Source organism: Pristiophorus japonicus, chromosome 18, assembly GCF_044704955.1.
Source record: "Pristiophorus japonicus isolate sPriJap1 chromosome 18, sPriJap1.hap1, whole genome shotgun sequence".
NCBI classification, from domain to species: domain Eukaryota; kingdom Metazoa; phylum Chordata; class Chondrichthyes; family Pristiophoridae; genus Pristiophorus; species Pristiophorus japonicus.
Window position 1 is genome coordinate 72,343,366 of NC_091994.1, and position 23,136 is coordinate 72,366,501.

Sequence of the window (23,136 nt, forward strand, 5' to 3'; positions counted from 1 at the left end):
TCCTGGTCTATTGCTCCGAGTAAACCTCAGCTCCTGGATCAAGTACAAGCAGCTTCTCAAACGTTGAAACTATTAGACCTAAGCCTCCACCTCCTCCTCTCCCCTCCCTGACATCTTCCCCACTCCAGCTCTGACCCATTATGACTTTGTAGTTTGTCCCTCCTTCTCCAGCCCTCACAAAATTCATCTCCTCTGATGCCCACTTCCGGCTCGCTCCCCTGACCCCTTCCCCATTCAACTCGTGATCATTCAACGACCTTTCCTGGCCCAAATGTTGGCCAATATTGTTAATGGCACCTTTTGCAGGGTCCCATTCCTCTCTCCCCTTCACAACTGCCACTATCATTCCTCTCTGCCAGAGAACACCATCATCATTCTATTCTCCAATTATTGGCGCATATCTAACCTCCGTTTATTCTCTCAAATCTTTGAACTCATTGCTGCCACCCAGCTCCGTACGCACTTCTCCCACAATTCCCTTTAGTCTGGTTTCTGCCCTGCTCACTCTGGTTGAAATCAACAATAACACTCTGTGATTTCACCGTTATCCCTTGGTGTCCTCTGTATCTCATATTTGACAAGATCAACCATTCCATCCTCCTTCACTGTTTGACTTCCAATGAATCTGCCCTTACTTGAGTCCACTCCTAATTATCCAAAAGCAGCTAGCACAGCTGCAGAAATGACTTCTTGTTTTTCTGCTGCGACACTTGGTTGCTTCCAGAGTACCCCAAGGTTCTGTCTTTAGCCCTATGGTTTTCCTTGTTTACGTGTTGCCCTCAACAATATTATCTGTAGGCATGGGTCAGTTTCCAAATATATGTTGACAATGTCCAGCATTCAGCTCTATCTCTCCACAACCACCCTCGACTCCACTGACAACTCTGTGTCGTCAGATAGTTTTTCTGGCATTGTGAATGAATCCAAATTTTAAACAAATGAACACCAGAATGATTCTGCTCCAGCCAAAGACTCTGTTGCTTGCCCCATCCCTCTCACTGGCCCCTCGCTCAGACTGAGCTATACAGTGTGCAACCTGGTATCCTGTTTGACTGAGTTGAGCTTCAGATTGATCATCAAAACTTTCACCTACACAACATCGTTTGTCTTCACCCTTCCCTCACCTCCTTCCACCCCTGAAACCTCTGTTGCATCTAGACTTATCTTCTCCAATGTCCAGCATCCTTAATTCCACTCTAAAAATAAGCTGGAACTCATTTGAAACTCTACTATCCTAACCTGCCCCACACTAACTCCCGCTTACCAATCACTCCTGCCCCCACCAACTTCGATTGACTCCCTATGTGAATTCAGATATTCTCATTTATAAATCTCACTGTCGCCCTTTGGTCTTTCAGCTCTGGCCCCCCATGCATCCCACCCTTCCACCATCAGTTGCCGTGTCTTTGGGCTGGTTGTCCCTACTCTCTGCAGTTTCTTCCCTCTAGCTCTCTGCTGTTCTATTTCTCTCACTGCCTTTAAAAACCTCCTCAAAACCTACCTTTGTAATCATGCTTTCAATCATCTCTACTAACTCTTCTATGACTGCTCGATGTCTGTTTTCCCCTTGAATCACCTTGGGATGTTTATTTTGTCAATAATGGCACCTTTCCAGCAGCCACAGTATTTTACTTCTTTCCCCAATTAATAACGTGTTTGTATCTGAGCTTCTTGATAAGAGACAGATGATAATATGAAGTCTCATACAGTGTTACTGTTAACCTATCTGGGTAATTTATTTAAAAACAAACCTGAGAGTTTCCAATTTAATTCTTCCTTGGTTGTGGAGCCAAGCCAATGCTATTGATTTTGATAATCAAATTAAATTGCTCTGAGTTCAATGGACCAAGTCAGTCTTGGCTAAATTTAACTGAATATCTGTTGATTAAAGAGTCATGGTTAGCAAACCTGGCTTAATTTCAGACGTGGGATTGCTTTAATACAAATTGGATAAGTATTGAACCTGAATTAATGTCTTGCGTTGACTGTAACAACTGAAGTAATGATATGTTGATACTTTTCTAGTCTTAAACCACAGGAACGTGATTATGTATACATTACAAAATGCACTTTTATGGAAGTAGCTGTTCTTTGTGTTGTCTAACTATATATCTGTGGCAGATTTTCTTGAATTACGCTGGTTTCCGAGCGTCACTGTGGTGGGCGGGAAGAAAATTGGGTGGGATGCCAATGGCTGGGATGTAATGGGTTCCCTGCAGCCCACTGCTATTTTCTGGTTCAGCGAATACGTTTATTGTCAGGTTTGGGATTTTTGGTCACTTTTATTTGCTCCACTGAAAGAGTTATATTCATGGGTTGCGTTTTAAAGTAAAGTGTATTCATGCAAGAATGTTTAAAAAGTCGCCGATGAAAGGGGGATTAGGCTGTGCAGTTATTTTTCTGAAGACTGTAAATCATAAGCAAATTGTTAGCCTGTCTCGGTAAACGCTAAACACCTCACATCCATTGCGTGGGAAGGTTCCTGGTCCAAGGTGCTCATTGTTTGACACCGGCCACTCAGGTTGTGAAAACTGAGATAAAGAAGAAAAAGGAAGACTTGGATTTATATAGCGCCTTTCATGACCAACGGACGTCTCAAAGCACTTTACAGCCAATGAGGTATTTTTGGAGTGTAGTGACTGTTGTAATTTGGAAGTACAACAGGCAATTTGCGCACAGCAAGCTCCCATAAACAGCAACGTGATAATGACTCAGATAATTTGTTTTGTTTTGTTATGTTGAGTGAGGGATAAATATTGGCCAGGACACCGGGGATAACTCCCTTGCTCTTCTTCAAAATAGTGCTTATGTCCACTTGAGAGAACAGACTGGGCTTTGATTTAACGTCTCATCCAAAAAACGGCACCTCCAACAGTACAGTGCTCCCTCAGCACTGCACTGGGAGTGTCAGCCTAGATTTTTTTGTGCTCAAGTCCCTGGATTGGGACTTGAACCCACAGCCTTCTGACTCAGAGGCAAGAGTGCTACCCACTGAGTCATAGCTGACACAGACAGGAACTGTCTCGGACAGTCGTTTTTAAACAGAAAGCTACGAGGGCAGGCAATCACCAAACTCAGAAATCTAGAATGTAGTGGGATAGTTCGAAGTTATTTTGATTAAAGTAAACAAGATGACCCACTGATGTGGGGAAGTGTAGCATTTTCATTATTTTATATTATAACATGACTCTAGTCATGATTGAACTAAGCAAGTGTGATTATAACTGTTGTTCTTTATGGTCATTTCCCATGAAATAAAGTGGCTTAACGTAGAAACATAGAAACATCGAAAATAGGTGGAGGAATGGCCATTCGGCCCTTTGAGCCTGCACCGCCATTCAATAAGATCATGGCTGATCATTCCCTCAGTACCCCTTTCCTGCTTTCTCTCCATACCTCTTGATCCGCTTAGCCGTAAGGGCCATATCTAACTCCCTCTTGAATCTATCCAATGAATTGGCATCAACAACTCTCTGCGGCAGGGAATTCCATAGGTTAACAACTCTCTGAGTGAAGAAGTTTCTCCTCATCTCAGTCCTAAATGGCCTACCCTTTATCCTAAGACTATATCCCCTGGTTCTGGACTTCCCCAACATCGGGAACAGTCTTCCCGCATCTAACCTGTCCAGTCCTGTCAGAATCTTATACGTTTCTATGAGATCCCCTCTCATCCTTGGATATATTCAAGAGGGAGTTAGATATGGCCCTTACGGTTAAGGGGATCAAGGGATATGGAGAGAAAGCAGGAAAGGGGTACTGAAGGAATGATCAGCCATGATCTTATTGAATGGTGGTGCAGGCTCGAAGGGCCGAAGGGCCTACTCCTGCATCTATTTTCTATGTTTCAATGTTTCTATCCTTCTAAACTCCAGTGAATAAAGGCCCAGTTGATCCAGTCTCTCCTCATATGACAGCCCAGCCATCCCTGGAATCAGGCTGGTGAACCTTCAGTGCACTCCCTCAATAGCAAGAACGTCCTTCCTCAGATTAGGAGACCAAAACTGAACACCATATTCCAGATGAGGCCTCACTAAGGCCCTGTACAACTGCAGTAAGACCTCCCTGCTCCTATACTCAAATCCCCTAGCTATGAAGGCCAACATACCATTTGCCTTCTTCACCGCCTGCTGTACCTGCATGCCCACTTTCAGTGATTGATGAACCATGACACCCAGGCCTCGTTGCACCTCCTTTTCCTAATCTGCCGCCATCCAGATAATATTCTGCCTTCGCGTTTTTGCCCCCAAAATGGATAACCTCACATTTATCCACATTATACTAACAATTCGTAGATGGCCTCATCTTGCCAAGTCCTTTCTCGGTCTGCATATATAAAGATTGGAGAAGCATATCGAAAGATACGAATATCCAGGGAGTACTCTTGTCACACTTCTGGGCCACATTATTGTATCGTTAGATGTTGAGCACTACTGGGTACACCCCTAAGTGCAAGATGCTCAGACGGTTTACAGGAGTGAATAACGCTGCTATACCCGACAAAATATGTAAGAGAAGACCCGAATTCATAATCATCCACCCAAAGATAGGCGATGCATTCAATTTATGATGTGTTTTCCATCATTATTACCATAGCATCATTGGTTGTTAGGAACATTGTATGTTCCTGGCACACTGCGCTGCTGTGGCAGGTAGAGAGATTTAAAATTTAAATCTTCCCACCAAATGGGGTGTAATTGATTGTAGAGTGATTGATTTCACTCAAAAAGCCGTCTGCCTCAGAAACAGCTGGCCATATTTCCTGCTGCAAAAATTTCACACCCATTCCCCAGGCAAGCTGATGGGAATCCCACCAGGAGATGCCTAAAACGTAGCACTGAGGTTGACCACGTACAATTTGCAGTCAGCGGGGCATTCTTTAGGCAAAGGGAAGTTCTGTCCCTCCGCACTTAAGCATCTTTGAGGAGAATCTTGCCCTCCATGTATCTGTAAAGTTAGGATGATGTGTAAACGGAGCAGGGGAGGGGGTCAAGGGGGGGGGAATGATTGATAGAGGCGATTTTGTTTTAGAGATCTGCGTTTGAATCTGAGCAGCCCAATGGAATAAATGTCTTCTGTGCAGAATGTTAGGGTAAATTGAATCAGTTTGGTAATCTTATCCCATCTACTAGTGAGAGTGTGTTTGCAGCATAAATGACTCCACTTCAACATTAATTAGCAGTGCCTCACTCAGTGGTCACAAGAATGACTGGTTTGTGAAATGGAAAATTCACACTGCTGCAATTAGCAATGCTTTTCTGTGCTTCAGAAACCTTATTGTGGCAGCATAGAGGATGCTTTATTACCTGGACTCTATTACTTGGACTGGTGGTGCTTAACACTGGCACAGTGCCGAAAGTGGAGAAATGGTCAGTTTTATCCAGCAGTGAAATTCTTCTCTCCAGTTGCTGTCATAAATGAATAGGATATCATTCACTTAATGAAATACACTAAATATGAAGTCTAGACAACCAAGTAATGCATCAATGGATCAATATGTTGTGAGCGGAATGGTCGAGTACTGCACTGGAGTGTCAGCCGAGATTTTGTACTCAAGTCCTTGGAGGGGAACTTGAACCCACAACTGCAGTGTACACTGCATTTATACCATTTGATGGTATTCTCTGGGCCCAATATTCCGACATGTGCTCCTGGCATGCAATGATCTGAGCAGCAAGGACAAAAGTTGAACTTTTTAACCCTCTATTCTTTCTCCTTTTTGTATTTCATTACTGTACAGAAGTCTGGGTTGTACATTAATTCTTGTTGATAGAGTTGTAGGGTGGTGCATTCAGATAGCAGCTGCTTCAGTGCTCTGTATTTGAGTGGTGGACACGTAGAACGTAAGCAGCATTTCTGCTATCATGGGCACAGTTGTCCTCCCAGCATGATGGCTGTTATGAATAAAGTTTGTTTGTAGTGTGCATTCAAACGATATTAATTAAGCACTTCCTCCACGTAAAGAGGGCTCACAGTAAGCAAAGTGAATGTGGAAAATAGCTTGTCATGGAAATGGAACTAGAGACAAACCAAGTCTTTGTGTAAATTACAATACCATAACAACCACCGTTTAAATGCTCCACAGGATATGGGGAAATTTTTCTGTCCACCCATCAAATTTATGCTTCCAGAAGTGCCTTCCCTTCCTGGAGCTCATTGGCAATTTTCCATGTTCTGGCTGGAAGAGAGTCTGAATCTCAGCCCAGCACAGCTCAGTTCTGCTGAACTGTTCAAGTGCCGAATTTGTGCTCATTCTTGGTGTACATCTGGCCGGGGAAACTCCCCAGTACTGTTGCAGACATCTGCCATTAATTTGGTTCTAGTATCAGATTAATTTGCTACAGTAAGGATGCATCTTTATCTCTCTGTGGCTGTCAGTCACATGCATTGGCCAAGTTCACGTCTGACATTTTCAATTCTAAGTTATGGATTGAGTAAAAGGAAAAAAAATGAGTACTTGGCATGTTACAGTTCCACAGTAGACTTTCAACTGCTTTAATTCAAGAACTGTCACAAGTTCTCAAAATAGTCTTTATAATACTGTGGTGTCGCGCAGTCAAAAGCACACCCCAGTGTAAACCATCTGACCTGCCTAGTCCCTTTTTATGAGAAAACACATTTGGAATAATCTCCTTGTGGATTCAGTCAGCCTGCAGGAGACTGGTGTCAGACTTCTAATGTAAAAATGGGAGAGCATTGCGGGGAGCTTCTCTTGGGGTGGCTCTCCCAGGCGTCCAGACGATGCCAAGCCACTATGCAAGAGTGCCTTGGAGCATTGCTTCCATACCTGTGTTACCAGCTAGGATTGGATTGCTGAATGAAGGGGAAGACTCTTTTCAAAAGGGAACTGGGAACCAAAAAAACAGACATCGGCTTGATTCCAAGTGTCAAAAATCTCATGTTACGGAAATATAATCACATGTATAGAAAGTAAAATATGAAGTGTTTTACTCACAAATGCAGCTCTCACCAGATTCAACTTTGCTCTGGAGAAAATCATTTTGTCACCCACAAACTATAGATGTTTGAGAGTGTGTAATACAGCTGTGATTTAATTAAGGAGTTTAGATAATATCACAAAACAGGAGTGAAGTTGTATAGGCTTATGGGCATCATAATATTGCAGTCCTGGTTTTTAAAATCTATTTCTTAAAAATGGTTATGACACTAAGGGTATTGGGTCTGAAACAAAACATTTTGCCATTCCACTTACTGGTAGCTGAAATAACTTTCAGCCTCGATACGAGGGACTGCCTATGATGCACTGAAATAACAGATCCGAATATCAACTGTGATGAAAATCCACCAATAAAAAAAGCAGAAAGTGAACCAATCAAATTGCTGTGTTTTTCAAAAACCATTTGACTACCATTTTCCTTTCTCTCAATCTCAAACATCCAGGGCTCAAAATAAAAAATAAAATAGAACTCCAACTTGACTAGTCAGCAAATACTTCCAAGAAAAAGAAAGGAGAAGATGAACTAAAAAAAATTGCTCCAAATACTTTTTTGAAAAACCTTTTTTGTTTCTCGGTAAGTATATTGTGCTGAAAATAATGCTTACAATTTAAAAAGCACTTAAATTACATATTTCAAAAATACATTACCAAACTTACCTAAAGAATTGACTTTATGTCTTTATTGATCTCTTCAGTTAGAGTCTGTTGGTGTCTGAGAAGCCTGGGGTATGGTTAGGATTTAATATTGTCAATGAGGTAGTTTTCCTTGGATTTTAACCGTGATTTGTTTGAACTTTGTTCTTTGCACTTTTGAGACATTTTGCCCCGATTTAACCCCCCGCCCTCCACATCTGACAAGAATGGAGTGGATGAGGGGATAAGTTTGGGGCAGTTTCCTTACCTCTGTTTTCGCACCACGCCCACCACCATTTGACTCCTGAGTTGTCGGAGGCAGTAGCCTCAGGCAGGCATAGCCCCCATGAATATGCAATAGTCAGAGTCTAATGGCATCACTTGAACCCCAACGTGATTTGTGCTCGGGATTGCACAAGTCTCACACAGTGCCAGTGAAACCTGATGCAGGCAGGGTCGGGGCCAGAAGTGGTCCAGGTGAGTTTGAATTTTGAATTATTTAAAGGATTCCTTGAGAGCTAGGAGAAACAGGAGTGCTCTTCTGGGCCCTACTATGAAATTTTGGGCCTCCCCAGCCCTGGCCTTCAATGCTCTTTCTGTCCCCATTCCCCCCCCCCCCACCCCCCCCCCCCCGCAAATCCCATCTCAATTATCTTTTGCCAGGGACCGTTACCTCAGGTTCCCAACGACTGCCTAAAGTCTCACTCTTGCTTAAGTGACTTTACTTCAAAAATATACTTAATTGGCTGAAAAGCGCTATGTGATGTCCGGTTGTTGTGAAAGGTGCTATATAAATGCAAGTCTTCCTTTTTTCTCCTGCCCACCGGCCAAACAATTGGTGAGAGAGAAAAAGAATCCAAGTGGAAGAATTATTTAAAGTGATGGGTTCTAAGATTCTACTGTAAAGGCAACATCTCAGGTTCTCTTGGGGATGGGGCTTTGTAAGTAAAATGGGTTTTCAGTGCAAGTTCAATATAAGAACATAAGAAATAGGAGCAGGAGTAGGCCATACGGCCCCTCGAGCCTGCTTGTCATTCAATAAGATCATGGCTGATCTGATCATGGACTCAGCTCCACTTCCCTGCTTGCTCCCCACAACCCTTCACTCCCTTGTTGCTCAAAGTATGACAGAAGTTTACTGCTCAAGTTATGATTTTAATCAACTTGCAGTAATTAGACATTTCATCTTACTTAAGGTGACATTGCTTATTACAGGGTGCCACACAAATCCATTAGGAGTACTCTTCCAAATCATACTGCGTGGGCAATGTACATGTGTGTCGCAGGAAAGCACTACATCTAATGCTTGACCATAGCATACTTCAAAATTGAGATGACTAGGTGGAGGATCAGGGTCTAAAGCACAGGTCACCATCAAGGTTGAAATGAGTAGCAACAAAGATGAGTCAAATTAAGAATTACTGGTTAGGGGCTCGGATAGGGGTGAGGGGTGCGACAAGCTCGGGGTTTTAAAAGCCTGCACGCTGGAGGAGGAAGAGAAACTGAGGGTTCTACAGTTGGGAAAAAGTTAGGGAAGACTACTACCTAACTGACTGTTCTGTGGTTTCTCCTGCCCAGCATCACCATCACCCAGTTTGGTGAGTACTTGCAATAAGAAAGTGGTTGGACTGGTGCTACCCTGCAGAATGTTGGTCACCTTGATCGTAGCACAAATCGCTTCAATCTCCTGGCTTAAAGAAGAAATTTGGTATCAAGGTTGAAAAATTGAAATATTTGGTGTCAATTTTTTTTAACTGAAGTTTTTAATGCTGACTTTTAAAACTATTACATGAAATACTGTACAACTTGGTTGCGCAGTTGTAAATAATACCTGTGCTGTGTTTTGACTAGATGCTGTTGATGGCTCATGCCCTGAGAAGAATCTTGTACACAACGTGTCAACCATCGAACTGTCAGTTTGCATTTGTCACACGTAACCCCTACAGACCGCCAAGCGAGCTCTTCTGCCATCTGTTTGTCACCATGCAGCCAAATGAGGTGGGTGGGTAATATTAAAAAGTCATTGCGAATCAGATGATAAAAATCATCCATTTGTCCAATTAGATAAGACTGTTGGCTTTAAAAAAAATCATGCTTTGATTTCTGTACTAAAAATCCTCAAATTATAATTTTAACTTAAGAAATATGGCTCCCCAATAGCCCAGTACTAAAAGCCTTCTGGTGAGAGAGTATTGGGCTCAATCCTGGACTGAGTTTTCACCTTCCGAATCCAAAGGTTGAGAACAATTTATCCCACCCCCATTCATACCACTACTGTGGCTGAGATGAGGTAACTCCGCACAGTGCACAATTGAACTTGGGACCTTCTTGCTGTGAATAGTTCTCATTGTCTTAACCTTCTGCTTCTTAGGCAGTCCCCCAGAGTCGAGGATGACTTGCTTCCCACACTAAAATGGGTTCTAAGGTGACTATGAGCCCAATGCAGGGTCGACAGTCTTTGTCACAAGTGGGGCAGATGGTGGTTGTAGGGGTGCTTGAGTTGTGCTTGGGGAAAGAGTCAGAGAATGACAGAAGCACTTTCTCTTCCATGATCATACAGTGTATCAATGTATGGTCTGGTGTCCTGGAGCAGGGTTTAAGGCAGGCGTAAATATAAAAAAGGGAAGGTGGCTCAACCGTGGCTATCAAGGGAAATCAGGGATAGTATTAAAGCCAAGGAAGTGGCATACAAATTGGCCAGAAATAGCAGTGAACCCAGGGACTGGGAGAAATTTAGAACTCAGCAGAGGAGGAAAAAGGGTTTGATTAGGGCAGGGAAAATAAAGTATGAGAGGAAGCTTGCAGGGAACATTAAAATGGACTGCAAAAGCTTCTATCGGTATGTAAAGAGAAATAGGTTAGTAAAGACAAACGTAGGTCCCCTGCAGTCAGAATCAGGGGAAGTCATAACTGGGAACAAAGAAATGGCAGACCAATTGAACAAGTACTTTGGTTCGGTATTCACTAAGGAGGACACAAACAACCTTCCGGATATAAAAGGGGTCAGAGGGTCTAGTAAGAAGAAGGAACTGAGGGAAATCCTTATTAGTCGGTAAATTGTGTTGGGGAAATTGATGGGACTGAAGGCCGATACATCCCCAGGGCCTGATGGTCTGCATCCCAGAGTACTTAGGGAGGTGGCCTTGGAAATAGCGGATGCATTGACAGTCATTTTCCAACATTCCACAGACTCTGTATCAGTTCCTATGGAGTGGAGGGTAGCCAATGTAACCCCACTTTTTAAAAAAGGAGGGAGAGAGAAAACAGGGAATTATAGACCGGTCAGCCTGACATCGGTAGTGGGTAAAATGATGGAATCAATTATTAAGGATGTCAGAGCAGCGCATTTGGAAAGAGGTGACATGATAGGTCCAAGTCAGCATGGAATTGTGAAAGGGAAATCATGCTTGACAAATCTTCTGGAATTTTTTGAGGATGTTTCCAATAGAGTGGACAAGGGAGAACCAGTTGATGTGGTGTATTTGTACTTTCAGAAGGCTTTCGACAAGGTCCCACACAAGAGATTAATGTGCAAAGTTAAAGTACATGGGATTGGGGGTAGTGCGCTGACGTGGATTGAGAACTGGTTGGCAGACAGGAAGCAAAGAGTAGGAGTAAATGGGTACTTTTCAGAATGGCAGGCAGTGACTAGTGGGGTACCACAAGGTTCTGTGCTGGGGCCCCAGCTGTTTACATTGTACATTAATGATTTAGACGAGGGGATTAAATGTAGTATCTCCAAATTTACGGATGACACTAAGTTGTGTGGCAGTGTGAGCTGCGAGGAGGATGCTATGAGGCTGCAGAGTGACTTGGATAGGTTAGGAGAGTGGGCAAATGCATGGCAGATGAAGTATAATGTGGATAAATGTGAGGTTATCCACTTTGGTGGTAAAAACAGAGTGACAGACTATTATCTGAATGGTGACAGATTAGGAAAAGGGGAGGTGAAACGAGACCTGGGTTCGCATACAGGTACAGCAGGCGGTTAAGAAAGCAAATGGCATGTTGGCCTTCATAACGAGGGGATTTGAGTACAGGAGCAGGGAAGTGTTACTACAGTTGTACAGGGCCTGGAGCATTGTGTACGGTTTTGGTCTCCAAACTTGAGGAAGGACATTCTTGCTATTGAGGGAGTGCAGCGAAGGTTCACCAGATTGATTCCCGGGATGGCGGGACTGACATATCAAGAAAGACTGGATCAACTGGGCTTGTATTCACTGGAATTCAGAAGAATGAGAGGGGATCCCATCGAAACGTTTAAAATTCTGACGGGTTTAGACAGGTTAGATTCAGGAAGAATGTTCCCAATGTTGGGGAAGTCCAGAACCAGAGGTCACAGTCTAAGGATAAGGGGTAAGCCATTTAGGACCGAGATGAGGAGAAACTTCTTCACCCAGAGAGTGGTGAACCTGTGGAATTCTCTACCACAGAAAGTTGTTGAGGCCAATTCACTAAATATATTCAAAAAGGAGTTAGATGTAGTCCTTACTACTCGGTGGATCAAGGGGTATGGCGAGAAAGCAGGAATGGGATACTGAAGTTGCATGATCAGCCATGAACTCATTGAATGGCGGTGCAGGCTAGAAGGGCCGAATGGCCTACTCCTGCACCTATTTTCTATGTTTCTATGAGAGGGGTTTAAGGCAGGTATTTCTCATTGTATGCGACTCAGTTGCGTTGCGGCAGTAGGAAGATTAATGTGAATGAAAGTTGTTAACTGACTGAAGTGAATCGATGCTTAGAACAGTCTCACTGAGAGAAATGTACAGGAGCAAGGTGTCTCAGTAAGCCTGACTGATGTAGTAATGCTGCAAATGTGATTTTTATTTCCATGATTGGCAGAGCTTACTTATGTCTTATAATTGATCCGAATATAGTAACCTAGTGAAGGGAATTACACTATTTAATTTGTGAAAGGACTGGGTCAACTTCGAAGGTTTCTGGATAGTGGCATTACACTCACAGCACTAAACTCTTACTAAATAGAAATTGTTTGCAAGAGTTGTGAATTAACATAATTATTATTTTTGCTGCTGGTGTTAAGTAATTGATTTGTAACATTTCTCATTTCATGTAATTTCTTGATAGACCTATTATTCAGTAAGGTCAAAATCAATGAGTAAATACTCCTTTATAATCTCGCATTGTGTGATATTCCCCATTCCTTTACACACCATTTCCCATCAGTTATCAACTGTTGATCTCACATTAGGAAAAGTATGTCATGACAAGGAAGGTGCAATTAGACAAGCCAGGCAATAGAGGGCAGCAGTGAGCTCCATTACACCAGCAGCAAATGACCACTTAACTTGGAAAAGGTGTAAGGATAGTTGCAGGATCATCATCATAGGCAGTCCCTCGGAATCGAGGAAGACTTGCTTCCACTCTTAGCATGAGTTCTTAGGTGGCTGTACAGTCCAATACGAGCACCACAGTCTCTGTCACAGGTGGGACAGACAGTGGTTGAGGGGAAGGGTGGGTGGGAGCCTGGTTTGCCGCACGCTCCTTCCGCTGCCTGCGCTTGATTTCTGCATGCTCTCAAGGAGCTCAGCGCCCTCCCGGATGCACTTCCTCCACTTAGGATGGTCTTTGGCCAGGAACTCCCAGGTGTCAGTGGGGATGTTGCACTTTATCAGGGAGGCTTTGAGGGTGTCCTTGTAACATTTCCTCTGCCCACCTTTGGCTCATTTGCGGTGGACGAGTTCCGAGTAGAGCGCTTGCTTTGGAAGTCTCGTGTCTGGCATGTGAACAATGTGGCCTGCCCAGCGCAGCAGATCAAGTGTAGTCAGTGCTTCAATGTTGGGGATGTTGGCCTGGACGAAGATGCTAACGTTGGTGTGTCTGTCCTCCCAGGGGATTTGTAGGATCTTGTGGAGACATCGTTGGTGGTATTTCTCCAGCGACTTGAGGTGTCTACTGTACATGGTCCACGTCTCTGAGCCATACAGGAGGGCGGGTATTACTACAGCCCTGTAGACCATGAGCTTGGTGACAGTTTTGAGGGCCTGATCTTCAAACACTCTTTTCCTCAGGCGGCCGAAGGCTGCGCTGACGCACTGGAGGCGATGTTGAATCTTGTCGTCAATGCCTACTCTTGTTGATAGGAGGCTCCTGAGAAAAGGGAAGTGGTCCACATTGTCCAGGGCCGTGCCGTGGATCTTGATGTCTGGGGGACAGTGCTGTGTGGCGAGGACAGGCTGGTGGAGGACCTTTGTCTTACTGATGTTTAGCGTAAAGCCCATGCTTTCATACGCCTCGGTAAATATGTTGACTATGTCCTGGAGTTCAGCCTCTGTAGGAAGCCTTCACTGGATCCTCAGGAAAACACTCGGCTTAGAAGCCCAGTCCCAGGACAGTGACAAGGGCCTCTAATTCTTATGCTCTGGTTGAGGGGAACTTTAGTTAGTGGCAGGGGCCAAATGTGATGGCTTTGGTTTGGGTTTTTCTGAAGTGCTAGGAGCTTAGAACAGACTGTCGTGAACTGAATCTCATGGCACCTGCAGTCGGTGGAACAATGCAGGTGAAAAGGATGCAACATAATTTGGTCATAACATTTACTGAATGCGGCATATTCAGGGCTTTTAATGATAAAATGCTGTTTGAATGAGATCTGTTAGCTCCCAGAATTTAAATAGTGCGCTACAATAACCAGTAGAGCTTACATTTTGGCAATCGGTTTCTGAGAATTGTGGTTGTAATCTCTCCTCTGTAGTGCAAGCCTATGTTCATTATATCTTGAGTTTAACATTGTGAGGATCTGAATAATGTCTGTGCATAACTCCAGGCTCACAATTACAACTATTACATTTTTAAAAGAAGCTGGAAACATAACATTTACAATTTGAAAGCTTGTCTATAATAAAAAGACTGATTTCAGCTAATGATAGAACAAAAATTAATGGGAATATTAATAGAGCAGATATCAATTCTCCCTCAGTGACTACGCTTTAGTCATTAATTAGATATTTTATATAATTGAGTACTTCACCGACATAATTCATAACTAGGAACGTGACAACTTGATATTGTCAGATAGTTTGAAGCCTGCCAAGTTCTACCACTGAATTATTAAACTGAGATTACTGACAACAGATCGAGTAGCTTGCAAGTGACCACTTTTTATTTTAATGGAAAATAACTAAAAATTAATGTTAGGTGAACAGAGGTAGATTGATGTTCAGCAGATTAATGTTCAGTAGGGTCTTAGCTTTTTAAAAAAGGAACACTTTCAGATATGTTTAGCTGAGCTCTCCCAATAGCTGAGCACAGTATGGTGTGATATTGAGCCAGGCATACATGAGGTCCCCGGTTCTATCGCTGGTCTGTGCTCAGGTAGCCAACCACAGCTGGGGCAGTAATGGATTTTAATTTCCTACGCCTGATCGCTGTACAGTGACTCGTGCTGGAGTTATATGTGTAGGGATGTCTGGTAACAAGATTGGGCTGATAGCCTATGCTTAATGGGTTTGATAACACTGACTGTCCAGGTTCATGAATGAAGAAATGACCACTTCGATGAGTAATAATTAAAGTGGAATTATGCTAAGAAAGCGTACTTATGCCTGCACCCTCCTCCCAGCCTATTTGTAAAACACTCGCCCCACAACTTTGGTCATATTTATCAAATAAAGTAGGAGCGTGCCTTTGGCTTAGGGGTAGCATTTCCGCCTCGGGTGCAGGGTTTAGATAGTTCCGGTGAGTGGAGACTGGAGCTCTGAATTCTGGTTTGACATCCAGCGGGATACTCATGTCCAGTGCCCCACTCCCCTCCCCCCCACCATCATATTGATTGTGGGAGCCCATATAACCCTCTTGCTGTATAAGACTAACCAGCTGGTATAAAGATGGTTGCGGCCATGGAAGAAGTGTTCACATCAGACTGTTAATCAGCCTGTGAATCCTTCTACTACTTTGCACTATTCTCCAAAGGAACAATGTGAAGGTACAGACAACAAACCTAATAAGGTCAAAGAGTAATTTCTTAATTTTTTAGAACCTATCACCAGTTTCAGTCGAAGTCAGAATGCATTAAAAAAGTATAACCTTTGAGTCCTTCCCAGCCCCAGCCTCCATTCCTTCCCTCACTGCCAGCAAGCTCCCCATTTGTATAGGGTACCAAACTCAACCGTTCCTGCTTGGTATGATGTTACCATTATATACAAAACTAGAAAGTTGTTCCATTATTTATGTCCCTATCATCACATCAGTCACATAATGTACCAAAAATATATTTGGAATTATTGTGTTAATGTGGTGCCTTTTATTTGTCATTATTTTGATGTTTATTTCAAGTTGATTTTTTAAACCAAATGATTGCTCAGGGTATTATTAATTGGCAGTCTCAGTCGGAGTTCTTGGCAGTAAATGCACCATGCAGCTTTTAATAAATAACAGATTTCCAGAGTTCCTCCCTATGGCTAGAAAGTGAATGTGCTTTTTAGTGTGATACTGAGCCAGATTCATTTCTTGATCAGTGCTGAAATATTTAATTTCAGCCTGGATGGCAGTAAGGGGATGAAAATACAGCAAGGTTCCCATTCATGATTGCTGCCCAATGCACTAGGTAAAGACATAATCAGTGTTAAATCTGTTACCCCCACAGCTGAATAGCCTACCCACTTGAAGGCGACTGGTACGCATAGACTGTTCTTTAGAATGAGTCGGTGCCTTCAGGAGCAGGGTGGTGTAAACTGGGGGGAAAAGGAAAGATTTAATGATGATAAATAATAAGATGCTTAAAAGTATGAGTATTGTTTTTAAAAAATAACTTACAAACTGGATAATAAAAAAGTTACAAACAACAAATGGAATCGTTTTAGGCATTTTCTTTTTTGGGGGCTTATCTTTATTGCACTCCATCCCCAGAATTTGAATCTGCTGATTTGTTACCTCACCTGTTTTCTGTGAACTGGGTGTATAATATAGATTCAGCATTGCGTACATTAGAAATGTATTGGTTTGTTGGTCATTGAAAGAAGAAAAATCTGTTTTATGGGGAGACAGTGTGACGTGTGCTGACATTGAAACTGAGGAAATGGGTAACTTGTGGGACACGGTGTCCTGTTCTGGAATCCCGCATTCCTGGGCTGGAGTTTCAATCCAAATCCTGAAAGAATTCAGTGGTGCCAAAGCACAGAAACAACCAGGAGGGATAACTTGCAGCATGTATAAATGGCTCTGGATATTAAATTGTACTGCATGGGAAAGAAAGAACAAACTTGTATTTATATACTGCCTTTTGTATCCTAAAATGCTTCACAGTAAATGAAGTACTATTGAAGTGATGTAGTGTAGCAGCCAGTTTGTGCACAGCAAGGTCCCACAAACAGCAGTGAGATAAATAACCAGATAATCTGTCTTAGTGATGTTGATTGAGGGATAAATATTGGCCAGGACACCGAGTGCTTCCCTTGGTCTTCTTCGAATGGAGCCATAAATTGTTTTAATGTCCAGTTGAGAGAGCAGATGGGACCTTGGTTTATCTGAAAGATGGAAAAATACCATGGGGAGCTGGGGAGAGAGCAGGGAAACAAAACAAAATCAAATTGCCGTTTATAAAGAAACTGTAGTTTAGGTTTGACAGGAAATCTCCTCGTTTTCTGTTGAAAGTATGGTGATTAAATTCTTCTTTGCCATATGTTCAATTGCACTGACTGGCAAAATCTGGAAATTTCAGTACGGTAGTTTGCTTTTTAATGTCGTGAATACAGAACATTTCACACTTAAACTGAAAAAAGATGTTCAGCTGTATTCGGAGTAATGACAGCACTGACCTGATCAGGGTGGGATTTTTCCTTTCTTCACTGACAAGTTGGCAATTGAATGAAGTTAACAAATGGATCATGTTACAATGTACAAAGTTAGGCTGGGTGGTTCCATTGACACATTCCAAGAAACTTCAGGGTGTGGCTTATCCTCCAAGGGGAACAATGAGCAATAGGCCATGTGATAATGGAGAGCCAATCAGAGAAACGGCTGCAATTCAATTAGTGCAAATAAACCCATCTATGATCCTATGTTACGGTGATAGGCAAACTGCTGTCGTTGGAGGACCTCGGATAGCATGGTTTGGGGAACTGGGTGTTGCAGTGGGTTAGACACTGGCCTTTTGGCCCTGGGAACTGGGTTCAAATCTGCCCAGATTGATTCGATGAAAGTCTCCCCATCTCTTGGCTGTAAGGGTACTATGTAAAATGAGTTTGGGAAGTCTTGATTCAGTTCAGATTGACATTGGGCCTACAGAACAAAACTGTCTCTGATTTACCACTAATTTCCAGTCTCACTCAGACTCACACAGGATGGCTGGAGTAGGAAATGGAGTGGGGGTGGGGTGGGCGGAGGGGATGTCCCTGCTGCATTAGGGGCTGCTAATCTGAGTTTGGGGCCAAGGCACAACTTTGGGCCAGAACATTGAAGCTTGTCTCTGTGTCTGACTGCTCCAAACCTGACCTCTGAGCTTGATACTAAGCCTGAAATGGCAAGGGTTCAATTCCCCCGCACTGACGTCCTTCACAGTTTAATAAAACACAAAAAACAAAACAATAGTCTAGGTCTGGACAATCTGCGAATGTCACAGAAGATCTACTTGTAAAGATGCAAAACCTACAAAATCAAAATGAAGAGAAGCCAAATATAAATTAGTGTATATTTTGTGGATTAAACAGAATGCATTTATTTAAATTAAAATATAAAGTGCTGCAAACATACAGTACCCCATTCAGTTCTTTCAGCATTTTTCATTTTTATTTCAGATTTCTGGCAGCTTTGCTTTCTTTTTAATCTCAACATTTACTTCACTAATACTGATGATGAACTGATTTGAGTATAACGTTTTCTTTAAATGACTTGTTACATGTGTCATTTTTCTTCATTAATGCCAATCCATATTCCAATACCACACAGTGTGGATATTTCCAGCATGATGGGCATTTCTCTTTCAAGCTGGGGTCTGTAAAATATGATGCTTCTTTTTATTCCGTCAGTCCCCTGACTGTCTATCATGAATGATCCTGCAGAGGGGGGTGGGGGAGGGGGGCAGAGGGGGCAGGTGATTGACATTCTATCATATATAGATATATTTTGAGATTTATATAAAAATGTTAGAAGCGCTAACATTCCATTATTTTGTTGAAAGCACAATAGAAATACATAATGAAGCTTCACCGGTTCACTAATGTCCTTTTAGGGAAGGATATCTGCCGTCCTAACCCAGTCTGGCTTATACGTCACTCCAGACCCACAGCAATGTGGTTGACTCGTAACTGCTCTCTGAAATGGCCTAGCAAGCCACTCAGTTGTACACAACCACTATGAAAAACAATAGTAAGACCACCAGGCATCGACCTCAGCATCGGCTTTGAACATGACAATGGCACATCAAACAGGGTCCACCCTGACAAGTCCTCCTCACTAACATCTGGGGACTTGTGCCAAAATTGGGACAGCTGTCCCACAGACTAGTCAAGCAACAGCCTGACAAGTCATGCTCATGGAATCATACCTTTCAGACAATGTCCCAGATTCCTCCATCCCTGGGTATGTCCTGTCCCACCGGCAGAACAGACTCACCAGGGGTCATGGCACAGTGGTACACATTCAGGAGGGAGTGGCCTTGGGAGTCCTCAACATTGATTCCAGACCCCATGAAGTCTCATGGCTTCAGGTCACGCATGGGCAAGGAAACCTCCTTGTTGATTACCACCTACCGCCCTCCCTCAGCTGATGAATCAATACTCCTCCATGTTGAATACCACTTGGAAGAAGCACTGAGGGTGGCAAAGACACAGAATGTACTCTGGGCGGGGGACTTCAATGTCCATCACCAAGAGCGGCTCGGTAGCACCACTGCTGACAGAGCTGGCTGAGTCCTGAAGGACATACTTGCCAGACTAGGACTGTGGTAGGTGGTGAGAGAACCAACACGAGGGAAAAACCTACTTGACCTCATCCTCACCAATCTATCTGTCCCATGGCAGCATTGGTAGCAGTGACCACTGCACATTCCTTGTGGAGACAAAATCTCACCTTCACACTGAGGACACCCTCCATTGTGTTGTGTGGCACTACCACTGTGCCAAATGGAATAGATCTAGCAGCTCAAAACCGGGCATCTATGAGGCGCTGTGGGGCAGCAGCAGCAGAATTGTATTCCACCACAATCTGTAACCTCATGGCCTGGCATATCCCTCACTCTACTATTACCAACAAGCCAAAGGATCAACCCTGGTTCAATGAGGAGTGCAGAAGAGAATGGCAGGAGCAGCACCAGGTGTACCTAAAAATGGGGTGACTGCATGCATCTGAAACATCGGAAGCAGCATACTATGGACAGAGCTAAGCGATCCCACAATCAACGGATCAGATCAAAGCTCTGCAGTCCTGCCACATCCAGTCGTGAATGGTGTCGACAATTAAACAACTAATGGGAGGAAACATAGAAACATAGAAAATAGGTGCAGGAGTAGGCCATTTGGCCCTTCGAGCCTGCACCACCATCAATAAGATCATGGCTGATCATTCCCTCAGTATTCCTGGGGATATTCATGGAGAAGGCTCCATGAATATCCTCATCCTCAATGATGGCGGAGCCCAGCACGCAAGTGCAAAAGACAAGGCTGAAGCATTTGCAACCATCTCCAGCCAGAAGTGCCGAATGGATGATCCATATCGGCCTCCTCGTGAGGTCCCCACCATCACAGAAGCCAGTCATCGGCCAAGTTGATTCACTCCACGTTGATATCAAGAAACGGCAGAGCGCACTGGATACACCAAAGGCTATGGGCTCTGACAACATCCTAGCTGTCATGCTGAAGACTTGTGCTCCTCTAGCCAAGCTGTTCCAGTACAGCTACAACCCGACAATGTGGAAAACTGCCCAGGTATGTCCTGTCCACAAAAAGCAGGACAAATTCAATCCGGCCAATTACCGCCCAATAAGCCTACTCTCAATCATCAGCAAAGTGATGGAAGCTGTCGTTGACAGTGCTATCAAGCGGCACTTACCAATAATCTGCTCGCCGATGCTCAGTTTGTGTTCTGCCAGGACCACTCAATTCCAGACCTCATTACAACCTTGGTCCAGATATGGACAAAAGAGTTGAATTCCAGAGGTGAGGTGAAAGTGACTACCCTTGACATCAAGGCAGCATTTGACCAACTCTGACATCATGGAGTCCTAGTAAAATTGAAGTCAATGGGAATCACCAGGCATTGACCTCAGCATCGGTTTTGAACTCGATCAGGGAGTCATACCTAGCATAAAGGAAGATGGTTGTGGTTGTTGGAGGTCAATCATCTCAGCCCCAGAACATCACTGCAGGAATTCCTCAGGGCAGTTTTTTGAGCCCAACTATCTTCAGCTGCTTCATCAATGACCTCCCCTCCATCATAAGGTCAGAAGTTGGGATATTTATTGATGACTGCAGTGTTCAGTTCCATTAGCAACTCCTTAGATAATGAAGCAGTCCACCAAGACCTTGACAACATTCAGGCTTGGGCTGATAAGCAGCAATAACATTCACGCCACACAAGTGCCAGGCAATGACTATCTCAAGTGAGAGTCTAACCACTGCCCCATGGAGATGGCAGAAACTCTGAACAAATATTTTGTATCAGTCTTTACGGTAGAGGACACTAACAATATTCCAATAGTGGATAGTCAAGGAGCTATGGGGGGGAGGAACTTAACACAATCACAAAGGAGGTGGTACTCAGTAAGATAATGGGACTAAAGTCAGATAAATCCCCTGGACCTGATAGCTTGCATCCCAGGATCTTAAGAGAAGTAACGGCAGGGATTGTGGATGCATTGATTGTAATTTACCAAAATTCCCTGGATTCTGGGGAGGTCCCAGCCGATTGGAAAACTGTAAATGTAACACCCCTATTTAAAAAGGAGGCAGACAAAAAACAGGAAACTATAGACCAGTTAGCCTAACATCTGTGGTTGGGAAAATGTTGGAGTCCATTAATAAAGAAGCAGTAGCAGGACATTTGGAAAAGCAAAATTCGGTCAGGCAGAGTCAGCATGGATTTATGAAGGGAAAGTCATGTTTGACAAATTTGCTGGAATTCTTTGAGGATGTAACGAAAAGGGTGGATAAAGGGGAACCAGTGGATGTGGTGTATTTGGACTTCCAGAAGGCATTTGAAAGGTGCAACATAAAAGGCTACTGCACAAGATAAAAGTTCACGGGGTTGGGGGTAATATATTAGCATGGATAGAGGATTGGCTAACTAACAGAAAACAGAGAGTCGGGATAAATGGTTCATTCTCTGGTTGACAACCAGTAACTAGTGGGGTGCCGCAGGGATTAGTGCTAGGACTCCCAACTATTTACAATCTATATTAACGACTTGGAAGAAGGGACTGAGTGTAACGTAGCCAAGTTTGCTGACGATACATAGATGGAAGGAAAAGCAATGTGTGAGGAGGACACAAAAAATCTGCAAAATGACATAGACAGGCTAAGTGAATGGGCAAAAATTTGTCAGATGGAGTATAATGTTTGAAAGTGTGAGGTCATGCACTTCGGCAGAAAAAAAATCAAAGAGCAAGTTATTATTTAAATGGAGAAAGATTGCAAAGTGCTGCAGTACAGCGGGACCTGGGGGGTACTTGTGCAGGTACAAAAGGATAGTATACAGGTACAGCAAGTGATCAGGAAGGCCAATGGAATCTTGGCCTTTATTGCAAAGGGGATGGAGTATAAAAGCAGGGAAGTCTTGCTGCAGCTGCACAGGGTATTGGTGAGGCCACACCTGGAATACTGCATGTAGTTTTGGTTTCCATAATTACGAAAGAATATACTTGCTTTGGAGGCAGTTCAGAGAAGGTTCACTAGATTGATTCCGGAGATGAGGGGGTTGACTTATGAGGAAAGGTTGAGTAGGTTGGGCCTCTACTAATTGGAATTCAGAAGAATGAGAGGTGATCCGATCAAAATGTATAAGATTATGAGGGGGCTTGACAAGGTGGATGCAGAGAGAATGTTTCCATTGATGGGGAGACTAGAGCTAGAGGGCATGATCTTAGAATAAGGGGCCGCCCATTTAAAACAGAGATGAGGAGAAATTTCTTCTCTCAGAGGGTTATGAATCTGCGGAATTCGCTGTCTCAGAGAGCTGTGGAAGCTGAGACATTGAATACATTTAAGACAGAAATAGACAGTTTCTTAAACAATAAGGGGTTATGGGGAGCGGGCAGGGAAGTGAAGCTGAGTCCATGATCATATCAGCTATGATCTTATTGAATGGCAGAGCAGGGTCGAGGGGCCGTATGGCCTACTCCTGTTCCTATTTCTTATGTTCTTATTATTGTGTTCCTAACACAGATGAGACTGCACACAGGGAGGTTAAAGTAACAGTGACCTCAGTCTTAAATAAGACACGCCAGAGTGAGGAACAGGCCTTAGGGGCCGGCTTATATACAGTCCTCACAAGGGATGCTGGGATCTCTTGGGACTTCAGGGGATGAGCTCCCTGGTGGCGGAACATGGGAGTGCATGCTTTACAGATGCACAACATCACTCCCCCTCTCCCCCAAA

At 43.5% G+C, this 23,136-nt stretch overlaps 1 protein-coding gene across 2 annotated transcripts in view; it reads left to right on the top strand.

Moving 5' to 3' along the window:
* The window catches only part of sh2d5 (SH2 domain containing 5), a 74,334-nt gene that overhangs the window by 7,657 nt on the left and 43,541 nt on the right, over nucleotides 1-23,136 (top strand). For both annotated transcript variants that reach the window (XM_070860142.1, XM_070860143.1), the window contains exon 4: nucleotides 9,440-9,586. In XM_070860142.1, coding sequence (XP_070716243.1) covers nucleotides 9,440-9,586 — 147 coding nt within the window. The remainder of the gene's footprint in view (nucleotides 1-9,439; nucleotides 9,587-23,136) is intronic.